This window comes from Aquarana catesbeiana, linkage group LG09, assembly GCF_042186555.1.
Source record: "Aquarana catesbeiana isolate 2022-GZ linkage group LG09, ASM4218655v1, whole genome shotgun sequence".
NCBI lineage: Eukaryota > Metazoa > Chordata > Amphibia > Anura > Ranidae > Aquarana > Aquarana catesbeiana.
In genome coordinates, this window is record NC_133332.1 from 108091937 (window position 1) to 108108473 (window position 16537).

Sequence of the window (16537 nt, forward strand, 5' to 3'; positions counted from 1 at the left end):
CAGGTACACCTGACATACCCTCTGTACAAGCCTATGCTCACAAGATTCACAAAGTGTAGTGGGGCTCATGCATGTGCAGTGGGGAGCTGACTATGAAGCCACAAGGAATCCCAGCCAGCTTCCCACAATATCATACCTCCCAACTTTTTGAGATGAGAATGAGGGACACCTATCAGCAAAAGTATGCAAGCACAGGACACACCCCTTGCCACACGCCCTTACAGGAGAATTGTACAAAAAAAAAGATTGGTTAAACCCACAAGTGCTTTTTTTACCACTACTATTCCTTTATATTGGCTTTTGGAAATGCAGCAATTTAGAAATCAGATGAAAGGTTTAGCACTGGGAAACACTTTAAGATAGATAAAAAGTGCATTTTCTATACATCTATATAGATCAGACCAAAATGAGGGACAAATGAGGAGGAAAGAGGGACAGAGGGACATTGCTACAAATGAGGGACAGTCCCTCCAAATCAGGGACAGTTGGGAGCTATGCACAATATACATAAGGATGTTGGGGACCAGCGATGAACCAGCCTGGGTGAGGACAGCGCTGGATCCCTGTACAGGTGTCTCTTCATTAAAAGTCAGTAGCTACTTTTTTTTTCTAGACTGAAGAACCTCTTGAATGTGGTGGTGGCCGATCCATATGGGGTACAGCCCCCCTAATCTTCATGCACCGCAGCGCCGGCCCCTAACCTCCATTGTGGGGGGGGGGGGATGGCTGTGGGTACATTGTTTGACCCCCCAGGGGTTGCCACATCATCCCTTTAATCCAGGACACATATTAATTACACAGGTTCTGAGGCTGATTTAATGCAGATAAGGCACCAAGTGAGTTTAATTACCACCTTAATCAGCCACAGAACCTGTGTAATTATTATGTGTCCTGGATTAAAGGGATGATGTGGCAACCCTACCCCAGCCCCACCCAAAAAAAATAATTTTTGTAATGCTTTGCAGGCTCAAACATAAAAAACATAATAAACAACACACTTTTGTTTCTTTTACAGTCTGACTTCATTGATTTTTTTTGTTTTTTTGCAAACATTGGAATTCTCCTGTGTGCTTCCAGATAGATCCTTCCGTTGTTTCTGCCAGGACGCGATGCCTACAGGTAGGTGGTGTCTCCGATCTCCCCAGGGCAGTGAGCTGTGAATGAAGTGTCAGTGTACACACGCCCCGCACCGCCAGGCGGATGGTGAGCCCGGCTCTTGTATGTCCCTATTTGGTGTCCTCCGTCCCTGGCATGGAGAGGGCAGGATCATCTCCCCACCGCCTCCCTGTGTGTGATCAGCCGGAGCATAGCCAGCCATGGAGGACATGGGAGAGGAGCCGGGACAGGGGCAAGGAGACCTCCAGGACACCACCAAGATTGACATGTCCCTGGGTAGGAGATCGGGGAATCTATACACCTGTGATTACACTGTATACACAAAACTTACTAATCTGATGGGTGCAGAGTCTGGGGTGTCATTGTCACATACTGAACAATTGTGGGGGCTCATTCACACCTGTATGGAAGACTTGGGGGCTCATTCACACCTGTATGGAAGACTTGGGGGCTCATTCGCACTTATTTGGAAGCAATTTTTATTTGTTATTTTTTTATTCTCGCATTTTTAATGGTAAAGTGTCAAACAGGAGCTCCTATGGGAAAAAATTGCTTGATTTTGTAGATTTTTATTATAGGAGCGCCTGAAAAGTGATCTTAACGCGCGTTTTCTTATATTTTTTCATGTTCTCCTATTGCAGTCCATTGGACCAAAAAAATGCCCCATTCTTCTTCAAGAGTAACTCATGTACTGTTTTGAAATTTAGGTGTTGTGCCACAGAAGGCTGAACGCTCAAATGTGAACAAGGACCGTGGGATTTTGCTCATTGAGGCTGGGTTCACATATGTGCGAATTGGATGCGGGTTTCATGCGAGTGTGACGACTCTCATTGGAGCCAGTTCACACATGTCTGGGGTGGTCCGTATTCAAAAAGGGTCCTGTGCATCTGGTTGGGTCTGGTTCAGGTGGGAATTCAGGCAAAAATTCGGACCTGATTCGCACCTGAACCGGTGAACAGGAACGCACTGGACCCCATGCTGGGAAACTCGGCCACGCATATGTGAACTCAGCCTTTAACCACCTGATCTCCTGAAGATTTACCCCCCTGTTACTTATTTTTGGGGACCAGTGACATTATTACAGTAGTAGAGTGTGTGAAACAGCCCTAATAGCCCCTACGCACGATACAAAAATCGGACGACAGATCATCCGTTTTTTTTTTGCATGCTAGTCGTATATCGAAAATGGAGAGGTTACGAAAGGTACGAAAATTCTCGTACAGCAGAATAAAAATTCGGAAGTGATGTCACGTGTTGTGTATCTCTGTTGTATTTTAGGACGACAACTGTACTGATTAAAGGAAAATCATACAATTTGTACTATCGTACAAATCATACAATCTGGTAAAATCTGAAAAAAAAATGTGTGTTTTTTCGATCAGATAATATCGGACAAACTGTCGTAATTGGCTCTCGAAGGCTCTGTACTAACAATCTGATTATCGTACGGTCGCTTCAAAAGCGATATTTTTCATCCGATTTTCAGATTGTGTGTAGGGGCCATTAGTGTAGGGTCAAAAGAGAGGTGTTGGCTGTTTTGTAGACTATGCCTTCTGGAAAATATTATTGTTATTATATGGTATTTATATAGCACCAACAATTTGCACAGTGCTTTACAACATGAGGGCAGACAGTACAGTTACAGTACAAATCAATAAAGGAGGATCCAGAGGACCCTGCTTGTTAGAGCTTACAATCTAAAAGAAATGTTGGTTGTCTGGCACTCAACCTGATACTCTAGCTACCCTAGTAAAACCGTTTACTATGCTTCAGCTATGAATGGACAGGAGCGATCGATACTTACCACAATTTTTTTACACTTTTTTTTAAACTGGTAATCAGACGAGAAGGTAGGAGGGGGTGACGTTTAGCTTGGACATGGGCTGTAAAGGTCAGCACCAAGAGATGCTTGCATAACCTTCTTTTCTAACAAATCCTCCACTGCATACCCAAACCCCTAAACATAGCATGATCGGTATGCAAACAGCAATTTCCAGCTCTGTACCCATTTCTGCACATTTGAGTGGAGCATGTCATTGTCCTGAATTAGAGCTGAAAGTCTCTGTTTACATAGAGATGTTTGTCTTCCAGTCTGAGTGCTGCTACTGCATGTAGGGAATAACAGAAGAGGATATCCAAACAAATTCACATTTATCATAAGCATTTGTAAAAACAGATTTATTATTTTTTTAAGGAAAGCATAGCTGCAATAAATGATGCCTTTCTATTTATCTTCCTGGGGTTTAAGCGAATGTAAACTTGATTTTTTTGTTTTTTAAATAACAAACAGGCTTATACTTTTACCTGCTCCCAAGCCTCCTCTTCCAGGGTCCTCCACTGGCGCTCCTGGCTCTTCCTCTTCTTAGTATGCCACCATAGGAAGTCGCTCCCTATCATGGCACCCCTGCAAGCTCGATCCCAAGCCTCACTGCCTGTATCCAAAAACACAGACAGCGTGGCACGTTCTCGCCCCCAGCTCCCTCATCGCTGGATTTTATTGACAGCAGCAGGAGCCAATGACTTCTGCTGCTTCAGCAAAGCCTGTGAGACCAGGAAGGGAAAGGAGAGAGCCACTGCAGGTACAGCACTGGATCGAATGAGCACTTAGGTAAGTATAGGGGGCGTGGGGGGGTAAGACTTTTACCTAAACCTTTTTTACCTTAATGCAGGGAATGCTTTAACCCCTTCATGCCGGCGCCTCGTGACCCTTAAGAGGTTTCTGAGGCGGGGCAAGGTTTCTGATAATGTGACCGCCATGATTGGCTGTCACAGCGGTCACATGATCAGCTTTCCGTTAGCCACCAGTAACTGTGCAAGGAGCGTACAGGGCGCGCGCTCTCAGCACAGCTCTATTTACATTCAGGTACGCATATATGTGGTCACGCAGCATTAAGGCCCACGTGCCGAGAGGCCGCATATATGCATTCGTCCGGCGTGAAGAGGTTATGGTAAAAAATGTTAAGGCTTTCAAACCACTTTCAGCTTTAAAGGAGCAGTGAGGTTAAAGTAATAATACCAGAGAATAGAAAATTTGGTGCAGCTGTGCATGTTAGTCAATCATCTTCTAACTTCATCTTGTTCCATTAAAGAATAAGTGCACCCTAATGCCCCTTTCACACAGGCTTTTCGATTAGGTCTGCCTGTCAGTTTTTCAGGCAGGCCTGATCGGAGGGTCCATTCAGCCCTATGGAGCGGCAGATGTCAGCGGTGACATGTCCTCTGACCAGGGGCGGACTGACCATCGGGCAATTCGGACAGGGACCGAGGGCCCGTGGCCAGTAGGGGGCCCCATGACAGCTTCCACTTCGATCTACCCGTCAATCACAGCTAGCTGACGGGTAGATCGGGTCCCGAATCACTGCTCCCTGGTAATAGACTGCTGCAGTGTAAGCGAACCTCTCATGATGTGCTCCTCCCCGCCGGCCCCTCCTTCCCTCCCGTCCATCCCAGGTGCTTGTATTTGTCATCACCTCGGACGGACGAGAAGAGAGGAGGGGCCGGCGGGGAGGAGCACATCATGGGAGGTATGTTTACAGCCGCTTCCCGCGCTACTCTGCATCTAGGAAGGAAAGTGCAGCAGCTGCTGCCCTGTCTCCCTCTATGTGCCCAGCATCCTGCTCTCTGCCCAAAAGCCCTGCTGTCTGCCCCATGCCCTGCTATCTGCCCCATGCCCTGCTATCTGCCCCATGCCCTGATGTCTGCCCATACCCTGCTATCTGCCCCATGCCCTGATGTCTGCCCATACCCTGCTATCTGCCCCATGCCCTGATGTCTGCCCATGCCCTACTCTTTGCTCCATGCCCTGCTGTCTGCCCATGCCCTGCTTTGTGCCCCTATTCCCTGATGTCTGCCCCATGCTCTAATGTTTACCCCGTGTCATGCTCTGTGCCCCCTTGCCCTGCTCTGTGCCCCCATGCCCTGCTGTCTACCCTATGTCCTGCTCCGTGCCCCCATGCCCTGCTGTCTGCCACCATGCCCCGCTGTCTACCCCCATGCCCTGCTCTGTGCCCCATGCCCTGCTCTGTGCCTCCATGCCCTGCTCTGTGCCTCCATGCCCCGCTCTGTGCCCCCATGCCCCGCTCTGTGCCCCCACGCCCTGCTGACTGCCCCATGCACTATAGTCTGCCAATACCGTGCTATCTGCCCCATGACCTGATGTCTGCCCATGCCCTGCTCTGTGCCCCCATGCCCTGCTGTCTGCCCCCTCGCCTTGCTCTTTGCCCCATGCCCTGCTGTCTGCCCATGCCCTGCTCTGTGGCCCCATTCCCTGATGTCCCCCCCATGCTCTGATGTCTACCCCATGTTGTGCTCTGTGCCCCCTTGCCCTGCTCTGTGCCCCATGCCCTGCTGTCTACCCTATGCCCCGCTCCGTGCCCCCATGCCCTGCTGTCTGCCCCCATGCCCCGCTCTGTGTCCCCATGCCCTGCTCTGTTCCCCCATGCCCTGATGTCTGCCCCATGCCCTATAGTCTGCCCATACCCTGCTATCTGCCCCATGCCCTGATGTCTTCCCACGCCCTGCTCTGTGCCCCCATGCCTTGCTCTTTGCCCCATGCCCTGCTGTCTGCCCATGCCCTGCTCTGTGGCCCCATTCCCTGATGTCTGCCCCATGCTCTGATGTCTACCCCATGTTGTGCTCTGTGCCCCCTTGCCCTGCTCTGTGCCCCATGCCCTGCTGTCTACCCTATGCCCCGCTCCGTGCCCCCATGCCCTGCTGTCTGCCCCCATGCCCCGCTCTGTGTCCCCATGCCCTGCTCTGTGCCCCCATGCCCTGATGTCTGCCCCATGCCCTATAATCTGCCCATACCCTGCTATCTGCCCCATGCCCTGCTGTCTGCCCCATGCCCTGCTGTGTAACCCCATTCCCTGATGTCTGCGCCATGCTCTTATGTCTACCCCATGCCATGCTCCGTGCCCCCTTGCCCTGCTCCGTGCCCCCATGCCCCGCTGTCTGCCCCCATGCCCTGCTCTGTGCCCTGATGTCTGCCTCATGCCCCATAGTCTGCCCATACCCTGCTATCTGCCCTATGCCCTGCTCTGTGCCCCCATGCCTTGCTCTTTGCCCAATGCCCTGCTGTCTGCCCCATGCCCTGCTCTGTGCCCCCATTCCCTGATGTCTGCCCCATGCAGTGCTCTGTGCCCCCTTGCCCTGCTGTCTACCCTATGCCCTGCTCTGTGCCCCCATGCCCCGTTGTCTGCCTCTATGCCCCGCTGTGTGCCCCCATGCCCTGCTCTGTGCCCCCATGCCCTGCTCTGTGCCCCCATGCCCTGATGTCTGTCCCATGCTCTGATGTCTACCCCATGCCATGCTCTGTGCCCCCTTGCCCTGTGTCCCCATGCCCTACTGTCTACCCTATGCCCTGCTCCGTGCCCCCCTGCCCTGCTTTGTGCCCCCATGCCCTGGTCTGTGCCCCCATGCCCTGATGTGTGTGCCCACATGCCTTGGTCTGTGCCCCCATGCCCTGATGCCTGCCCCACACACTGCTCGGTGCCCCATGGCCTGCTGTCTGCCCCATGCCTATGCTCTGATGTGTGCCCCCATGCCCTGCTGCCTGCCCCCATTCCCTGTTGCCTGCCCCCATGACCTGCTGCCTGCCCCCATTATGTGCCCTGTGATGTGTCCCATGACCTACTGTGTGCCCTGTGATATGCCCTACTGTGTGCCCCATGATGTGCTCTACTGTGTGCCCTTGTGGTGTGCCCCATGTTGTGTCCTACTGTGTGCCCCACTGTGTGCCCAATTCCCTCTTGTGGGCCTTGTGATGTGCCCTGAGCCCTACTGTATGCCCCATGATGTGCCCTGTACCCTGCTGTGTGCCATATGATGTGCCCTGCTGTGTGCCCCTTGATGCATCATTCAGTGCCCCATAGTGTGCTTTTCTGTGTGCACCATACAGTGCCCTATATGTGCCCTCTTGCTTCATGCAATATACCCTGCTGTACCCTATAATGTATCCTCTTGCCCCCACGTAATATGTCCTGCTATGCCTCATAATGTGCCCTGCTGTGCCCCATAATATGAGATTGTATCCCTCCTAATGTGCTCTGCTGTGCCCCTTAATGTGCCCTCATGCCCCCATGTAATATGCCCTGCTGTGTCCTATTATGTGCCCTCTTGTCCGCATGTAATATGCCCTGCTATGCCTCATAATGTGCCCTGCTGTGCCCCATAATATGAGAATGTATCCCTCCTAATGTGCTCTGTTGTGCCCCACAATGTGCCCTCATGCCTCTATGTAATATACTCTGCTGTACCCCATAATGTGCCCTCCTGCCCCATGTAATGTTCCATGCTGTGCCCCTCTGTCTCCCCATATGTAATGTGCCCTATAATGTTCCCTGCTGCCCCCCCCCCCCCCCCCCCCCGTAATGTGTCCTACTGTTCCTCCCCCACCTGTAATGTTCCCTGGTGTGCCCCATAATGTGCCCTGCTGCTATCCATGTAGTGTGCCCTCCTACCGTCCACACACACATATTGTGCCCTCCTGACCCCCTGTGCTATGACCTGCTGACTATACTTTGCCATGGTTCCTCCATGCTCTACCCTGCTGCCCCCTGTGTACTGTGCTTGGTTGACATCCAATGCTCTGCCCTTCTGCCCCCTGTGCACTGTTTATCTCAGGTTCAACCCAGAATTGAGGCGTCCACGCAGTGCAAGATGGAGGGTGGGGCTTTGTGTGGATGTGGCTTGAGTGTGGGCAGGGACACAGGGGGCCCCATGATCTCCTGTTGCCCGGGGGCCCCATGGCTTGTCAGTCCGCCCCTGCCTCTGACACCAGCTGCTATCTGATATGATCTGATCCTGTCCGCCAAATCCAGACGGATGGAGACCTTATTTTCCATCAGTCTGGAGGATCAGATTGGATGGGAATGGATGAAAACGGACAGGCAGCCCATTTTAATCCGATCTCCAAATAGAGGAAAGCGGGGCTCTGACAGGTCCGTCTTTGCACAGTGAGCAGAGATGGACCTGTCATCCGCCTGCTCAGCAGGGATCAGTGGATCGATCCCCCCCACTGAGCAAAGCGGAGTTCATTGGGCGGCCCGCCCGTGTGAAAGAGCCCTAGCACTAAAATCTCAACATCTACCGACAGCCACGATCTAACAATAACCTATCTAGCCCTGTAAAGAAAGAAATCAGTATACATAACTTTTTTTGAAGCTGATCCAACACAATCGCGTGCTGAGCTGTCAGCGGCGGCTTCTCTGTGGAGGCGGGTGCAGAGGACACAGCCAACAGCGGAAGCCCCATAGTAAGTCAATGGGTGACGTCATTCCCCATTCATTTCACAGCCCTTGTCAGCTGTGTCCTCTGCAGAGCTTCCGCCGCTGGAGACTGGACCGGATTGGTTTCAAAAAAGGTATGTATACTGATTTCTTCTTAATAGGGCTAGATACAGTAGGTTAGGCTTATATCATGGATGTCTGTAGATGTAGCGATTTTGGTGTTAGGGTGGACTTATCCTTTAAGCTTTGACAATAAAACCTGGATTGGTTTCTATGCAGAGCTGCACCAGATTTTGCACCATACATTTCTAGTAAATCAACCCCAGTGTGACTGTCAGGAGCCTGAGATGATGAGGTGGCCTTCTACACAGTTCTGGTCAGAGCAACCATGGAATCAAACACAGGACCTACAAGGGGGATAGAAGGACAAAAACACCTAAGTGTAAGAAATGATAACTTGAACTCAGGAGCACTGGTATCATATTTGCAGGAGTACAGCTGGTAATACACCAAGAATGCATCAGGTTCAGATACAGGCAGAGTTGGTTATAGGCCAAACAGTGGAGCTCCAAATCATAAGCTGAATCAAAGTTCAGCTAAATGTAAAAATTAAAAAATTGTGAATAGACAATCTTTCACAGCAGAAAAGATCTCTCTTTTGCAATAAGGTGAACCTGCCTATTCACAATACTCTGCAGAATGTACACTGAGCTGCACATGCGCAGCAAACTTTACATTCCAATATACTACCAGTGTGCCAGGATGACTGCACTCCTGTGCATCCCGCAACCGCCAATCAAAATGGCTGAAGACTGGCACCTGGAAGAACCTGGGTAGAAGATGCTAGAGCCAGCGAGGGACCTCATGGGCATTGGACCATTGAAACTAAGGTAAGTATTTGTGCCTTAAGGCTAGGTTCACACTTGTGTGGGTGGTTGCAGGTGTGGGACAGCGTGTAAATTGTACCTGTTCCAGCACCCGGAACCACCTACAGCCGAACTACGCTGCTCCTTTGCAAACATGCAATGCAGGAACCTTTTTTCCTGAATTAAACGCAGGCAGATCATCTCATTCAAATAAATTGGCTGCTGTGCCTGTGCAAACATGGCTCACAGAGCTACATGTGTGAACCTAGGCTTAGATCCGTTTTAAGTCCATAAAGGACCTGGAGGATGGAGTAAACAGTTCAATCTCTGTATTTGCAAATGATACTAAGCTAATCAGGGCAATAACTTCTCTGCAGGATGTGGAAACCTTGCAAGAAGATCTGAACAAATTAATGGGGTGGGCAACTACATGGCAAATGAGGTTTAATGTGGAAAATGTAAAATAATGCATTTGGGTGGCAAAAATATGAATGCAATCTATACCCTGGGGGGAGAACCTCTGGGGGAATCTAGGATGGAAAAGGACCTGGGGGTCCTAGTAGATGATAGGCTCAGCAATGGAATGCAATGCCAAGCTGCTGCTAACAAAGCAAACAGAATATTGACATGCATTAAAAAGGGGATTAACTCCAGGGATAAAGCAATAATTCTCCCACCTTACAAGACTCTGGTCTGGCATCACCTGGAGTATGCCATCCAGTTCTGGGCACCAGTTCTCAGGAAGGATGTACTGGAAATGGAGCGAGTACAAAGAAGGGCAACAAAGCTAATAAAGGGACTGGAGGATATTAGTAATGAGGAAAGGTTACGAGCATTGAACTTATTCTCCCTGGAGAAGAGACGCTTGAGAGGGGATATGATTTCAATTTACAAATACTGTACTGGTGACCCCACAATAGGGATAAAAGTTTTCCGCAGAAGGGAGTATAATAAGACACATGGCCACTCTTTAAAATTAGAACAAAAGAGGTTTAACCTTAAACTGCGTAGAGCAGTGGTTCTCAACTCCTGTGCTCAGGACGCACTAACAGACCAGGCTTGCAAGATAACTGAAATACATCACAGGTGATATCATTTGCTGCTCAGTAATTGCTGTATTCTAGTCTGCATCTCCCCAAGGTAATACTTAAAATCTGGCCTGTTAGTGGGTCCTGAGGACTGGAGTTGAGAACCACTGGGGTAGAGGGTACTTTACTGTAAGAGCGGCAAAGATGTGGAATTCCCTTCCACAGGCGGTGGTTTCAGTGGGGAGCATCGATAGTTTAAAAAAACGACCACAACATACAGGGTTATACAATGTACTGACATATAATCACACACATAGGTTGGACTTGATGGACTTGTGTCTTTTTTCAACCTCCCCTACTATGTAACTATGTAAGTCGGGAACAGATAGGGGTCAGCAATATGCAGTCAGCGAAGTACGCAGCTGATGAGAGCAGGATCTTGATCAGAGGTCCTTTCAGTAATATAGATATAGCACAAGCTCAAGTTCTGAGATCATGGGTCACAGGAATAAAGCTGAAAGACTATTCAGGAATGGTCTATGCGGTGCTTAGATTTATATAGCCCAATTGGAGCCAGTGTCCATTATAGATGTGCACACACATCTTGGCCGGCTGGGGATACACGAGCTCTGAGGCAACATATGGGGTTTTGATCCTGTTTAGACAGACCTTGTAGAAATATTGTTACTACAATACTTACCAGCTAGCAATTCCTTGAGAATACTTCCCTTAAACAGACAAATTCACCTAGAGCCTCTTGTACTCGATGCCCGGGGTGCCATACCGGACACCTAGACAAACTAGAACTCAGCGTCTCAGTGTCTCCCGTGACCACCGTGGGAGGAATACCTTTGGCTGCCTCTTTTTGCGTTGCTTTTGCTGCAGTGGTTTCTCCGTATGATAATGACTGGCTACTCCTGAAGAAGCAGCCTATGCTGCAAAACCTGTAGAGTATTGCTGCCAAGACATATCATATCCATGTCAATACTGGTGTTCACCAACATCTTGCTTGAAATTTTTAAGTATTGTACACGGCTGTAACCATTGACTGTATACAAAACTATTTTGTGAATATGTTTTTCACTTTATTGTTTTTAAAGTAGATGTAAACCTGAATTTTTTTTTTTTTTAATTAAGGCTTGCACTTTGTATAGTATAGGATTTCATGTCATCTGTGCCCAGTCTTTCCACAAAGTTATTCCAGATCTGAGCAGTCTTCTTATCTTTTTTCAGTGAGATAAAAATGGACAGACAGAGAAATAGGAGTCTGTTTCTCCACCTTGCTGTGAGTGACAGGTGATTTACATATCTCATGCAGGAGCCTGAGAGAGACATTCAGTGTACTTCAGATCCCCTCCTCCTTTCTTCTCCAGCTCTCCCAGGATTGGCTGCTCCACACATCAGCATGATTGTGCATGCTGAAGTCATGTGGTGACTTTTCTGGGTTTTGACTGGATGTTAGTGATTATAGCAGAAGTTCAGTTTAAGAAATACACAGGAGAAAATGCATTTTAAGGGGCGTGTAGAGGTGGGCGGGGAGTCTACTGACATCATGACTCCACCCACTGAGCCCTGGACAACAGACCCACCCACAGAATCTGCAGTTTTTCCGGTTTCATAACGGACAGAGGGGAGACATTTGACAGGTAAGGATACATGCAGGAGGCATGTACAGTATCTCTCAAAATTGAGTACACCCCTCACATTTTTGTAAATATTTTATTATATCTTTTCATGTGACAACACTGAAGAAATGACACTTTGCTACTATGTAAAATAGTGAGTGTACAGCTTGTATATCAGTGTAAATTTGCTGTCCCCTCAAAATAACTCAACACACAGCCATAAATGTCTATTATAGCCAATGTGAGTACACCCCTAAGTGAAATTGTCCAAATTGGGCCCAAAGCATCAATATTTTGTGTGACCACCATTATTTTCCAGCACTGCCTTAACCTTCTGGGGCATGGAGTTCCCCAGAGCTTCACAGGTTACCACTGGAGTCCTCTTCCACTCCTCCATGACGATATCACAGAGCTGGTGGATGTGAGAGAAGTTGCGCTCCTCCACCTTCCATTTGAGGATGCCCCACAGATGCTCAATAGGGATTAGGTCTGGAGACATGCTTGGCCAGTCATCACCTTTACCCTCAGCTTCTTTAGCAAGGCAGTGGTCGTCTTGGAGGTGTGTTTGGGGTCCTTATCATGTTGTAATACTGCCCTGCGGCCCAGTCTCTGAAGGGAGGGGATCATGCTGTGCTTTAGTATGTCACAGTACATGTTGGCATTCATGGATCCCTCAATGAACTGTAGCTTCCCAGTGTTGGCAGCACTCATGCAGCCTCAGACCATGACACTCCCACCACCATGCTTGACTGTAGGCAAGACACACTTGTCTTTGTACTCCTCACTCCTCACCAAATAAGTTTATCTTGGTCTCATCAGACCACAGAACATGGTTCCAGTAGTCAATGTCCTTAGTCTGCTTGTCTTCAACAAACTGTTTGTGGGCTTTCTTGTGCATCATCTTTAGAAGAGGCTTCCTTCTAGGATGACAGCCATGCAGACCAATTTGATGCAGTGTGCTGCTTATGGTCTGAGCACTGACAGGCTGACCCCCCACCCCTTCAACCTCTGCAGAAATGCTGGCAGCACTCATACGTCTATTTCCCAAAGACAAACTCTGGATATGAAGCTGAGTACATGCACCCAACTTCTTCGGTTGACCATGGCGAGGCCTGTTCTGGAACCTGTCCTCTTAAACCGCTGTATGGTCTTGGCCACTGTGCTACAGCTCAGTTTCAGGATCTTGGCAATCTTCTGATAGCCTAAGCCATTTAATGTACAGCAACAATTATTTTTTCAGATCCTCAAAGAGTTATTTGCCATGAGGTGCCATGTTGAACTTCCAATGACCAGTTTGAGAGAGTGAGAGCGATAACACCAAACTTAACACACCTGCTCCCCATTCACACCTGAAACCTTGTAACACTAACGAGTGACATGACACCGGGAAGGGAAAATTACACTTAGGGGTGTACTCACTTTTGTTGCCAGCGGTTTAGACATTAATGGCTGTGTGTTGAGTTAGTTTGAGGGGACAGCAAATTTACACTGTTATACAAGCTGTAAACTCACTACTTTACATTGTAGCAAAGTGTCATTTCTTCAGTGTTGTCACATGAAAAGATTTAACAAAATATTTACAAAAATGTGAGGGGTGTGCTCACTTTTGTGAGATACTGTATATCCTTATAGATAACCACTATAGCAGTAGTTTGGAAAGGATGACAGTGGGTTTACATCCACTTTAATCATGTTTTTCTATAAATAAATCCTATTTTAATTATATTCCTGCCTATATCCTTGAGGTACTGAGATAGTCCTAACTTACAAAGTTTTATACAAAATAATACAAACTTCTTATAGCATGCTATTTGTATAGGACTTGGAGTATTTTAGTGACAGTTATTATAGTTGGAAAGGCAGTGGCGCTTTGGCTTCTTAGACAGAATTGTGCTTGACAATGAACAGGACCTGGAATCTCTGAACAAACCGATGGGGCTTAGAATTCTGCAGTAGCTGACATGTCACTCTTTGCTTTGATTTTCTATTTCCAGTGCTTCTACTGAGTGCAGCCAGTGACTAAACAAATATTAGGGTTGTAGTATGAAGTTCTCTTTTTGGCATCGGCTAGTCCGACTGTGAAGGATTATTTTTAGCAAGAGATGAGTCAACAGAAGGAAACATATTTTAGACCGATGACTGTTCAGGGCTTCATATGTTTTCCATGTGACTGTAATGTTGAGACCCTGAGGCCTGCAGGCTGATCCCAACACTGAAGAGCAAACTCAGGCAACAAGTACAATTAAATACTGAAACCACTTTAACTATCCAGGAAACGTTACAACAGTGCTAAAGTCAGAATATTCTTCTCGAATGTTCATTAAAGCTGAACTCTAGGAATTCAGCTACTTTGTCTACTTGAGGACCAGTGACGTATCGGTATGTTGCAGGACTTCAAGTGGTTATACCAGAATGATGCCTGCAGAGTCGACGGTTGGCTCTCTTGAAAAACAATCCTAGCAGCTACCTAGCCTCTGGATTGGTTTTACAAGCAGTGAGAGGGGACATTCCCCCCTACCGCTACCTTCCGCTGCTTCATTGGGCTGTCCCTTACCACCGACCAGCCAGCGCTTCCAGCAGCTGATCATAGAGATGAACAATGACCGGAAACCGCTTTGTTCATCTCTATGATACTGTATAGGAAACTGGAAGCAATGACCTTATGACCTTACATCACTTACGGTTTCCCTGGATGTAAATGATGCCATTTTTTAAAATAAAAAGCATTTGATCACACCGATCTTGGGATGATCAAATGCTTTTAAGAACAGAAGAGGGATCTAGGGTCTTCTAGACCCCAGATCTCTCCATAAAGTGTATGCGTCACATATTTACATTTCTTGTGACAGCAATAAAAGTGATAAAAAAAAATTAAAGCAACAGTGTAAAAATAAAAATAAATTAATAAATAATTTTAAAAAATCCCCTTCCCCTCCCTGTATTTGTGCGCAAAGGCGAATGCATGTGTTGGTCCCACACGCATACAAACAACGATCGTCCCACACGTGTAAGATATCACCGCAAACATCAGATCATGGGCAGTAATTCTAGCACCAGAACTCCTGTGTAAATCTAAAGTGGTAACCTGTAAAGGCTTTTAAAGCATCGGCTATGGATAGTAAAATGTATCTCTATTGTCTCTGTTGCACTGGCATGCGCAGTTTTAAAGTGTGACATGTTTGGTATCTATTTACTCAGTATAAATAACATCATTTATTATATTTTACCAAAAAATTGGGTTATGTATTGTGTTTTTTTGCATTAAAATGAAAAAAAGTGTACTTTTTCCAGAAAAATTGCATTTGAAAAACCACTGCGCAAATACTGTGTGACATAAAAAATTGCAACAGCCACCAATTTATTCTCTAGGGCCTCTGCTTTAAACACATTTACAATGTTCGGGGGTTCTAAGAAATCTCCTAGCAAAAAATACAGATTGTTACACGTAAACAAAAAGTGCCAGAAAAGGCCTGGAGGTCAAGTGGTTATAAAATGTGCTGACATACTCAGGGCTTTTTTTCTCAGAGACTCAACTATGCCCGCCACACACACACACATACCTGCCAAATGGCATCAAATAGTAGCTCTTCCCTCTGCATATAACCCCTCCCTCCACTGCCCTCATCCTCTCCCCCTCCTTAAAAGCTCCACCATCTGTCATATTTTTAACCTTTGTTGCAATATTAAGCTGAAGTACTTATCCGGCTGTAGTACCTCCCAGTATACTATACTATACTACAGTCATTTGCAAGGGAGATCATGCAGTAGGAGCATCAACAATTGGTCACCAGGGAAAAAATGGAGACCACAGAGAGTGCAGTCTACCATGCACCCTCTCCTGCCCATGACTGCACTGAACCATGGGCACCTGTTCTGTATCTCCCTTGTCCCTGTCTGGCACTCAGTGGGATCTGTGCAGGGGATCTGACCTGTGGGAGCTACTGGGAGATAAGCTATCACTTGTAAACGCAGAAGCTGGACTTCAGTGTTACCAAGTGATAGAGGTGAGCAGGGAGCAGAAGACCTGCGCCAGAGGTGGTGGAACTGAGTTCCCCCTAGTTCCTGCTGAAAAAAAGACTATGAATTAAGTCCAGTGAGGTGCATACCACCTTGTGAGCTTATTTCTTTAATTTTCATCTGAAAGTTTTATGTAGCTTGGGGTTTAAATCAAATGTACACTCCGGGGCACTGAGAAGGAAGCAATCTCATACACAGCATCACTGCCCACCCTTCACTTCTTCTGCCCCTTTAGAGAAGCCTTTGTATTTTGTTAATAAGTTCACATAACACAAAATACTTTGTGAATGGCCAGCAGGAAGGGAAGGGTGGGCACAGCGGCTGCTGGAGCTGGGATCAGAACATCAGGTGTCAGAATTGCAGAAGTTTAACAAGAGTTATGCTCCTGATGCTCCAAAAAAATTTCAATTGTAAACTATAGAGATGAGTCCATGAGCTGGCATGTATCTCTTTGGACTTAATCGCTATAAACACTGAGGATTTTCATAAGTGGCTGAATTCCTGGAGTTCAGCTATAAAGAGAATCAGTCACCAGTGGGCTTTTATAATAATCTGAATCTTCATACTTGATATGTGTAATATTATTCAGGGATTATTTGATTTTTTTTTTTTATTATTTGCTTATATGCTTTCCCTGTCAGAACATTTTTGCCTACTTG

General features: G+C 47.3%; 1 protein-coding gene across 2 annotated transcripts in view; it reads left to right on the top strand.

Moving 5' to 3' along the window:
- The first annotated feature begins 1211 nt into the window (after positions 1–1211).
- Positions 1212–16537, top strand: part of LOC141107991 (UAP56-interacting factor-like) — a 113316-nt gene continuing 97990 nt past the window's right edge. Inside the window, exon 1 of one of the 2 annotated variants that reach the window (XM_073599131.1) lies at positions 1212–1392. In XM_073599131.1, the coding sequence (XP_073455232.1) occupies positions 1317–1392 (76 nt within the window). In that variant the 5' untranslated portion in view covers positions 1212–1316. The remainder of the gene's footprint in view (positions 1393–16537) is intronic. The other variant, XM_073599130.1, reaches the window with a different exon arrangement.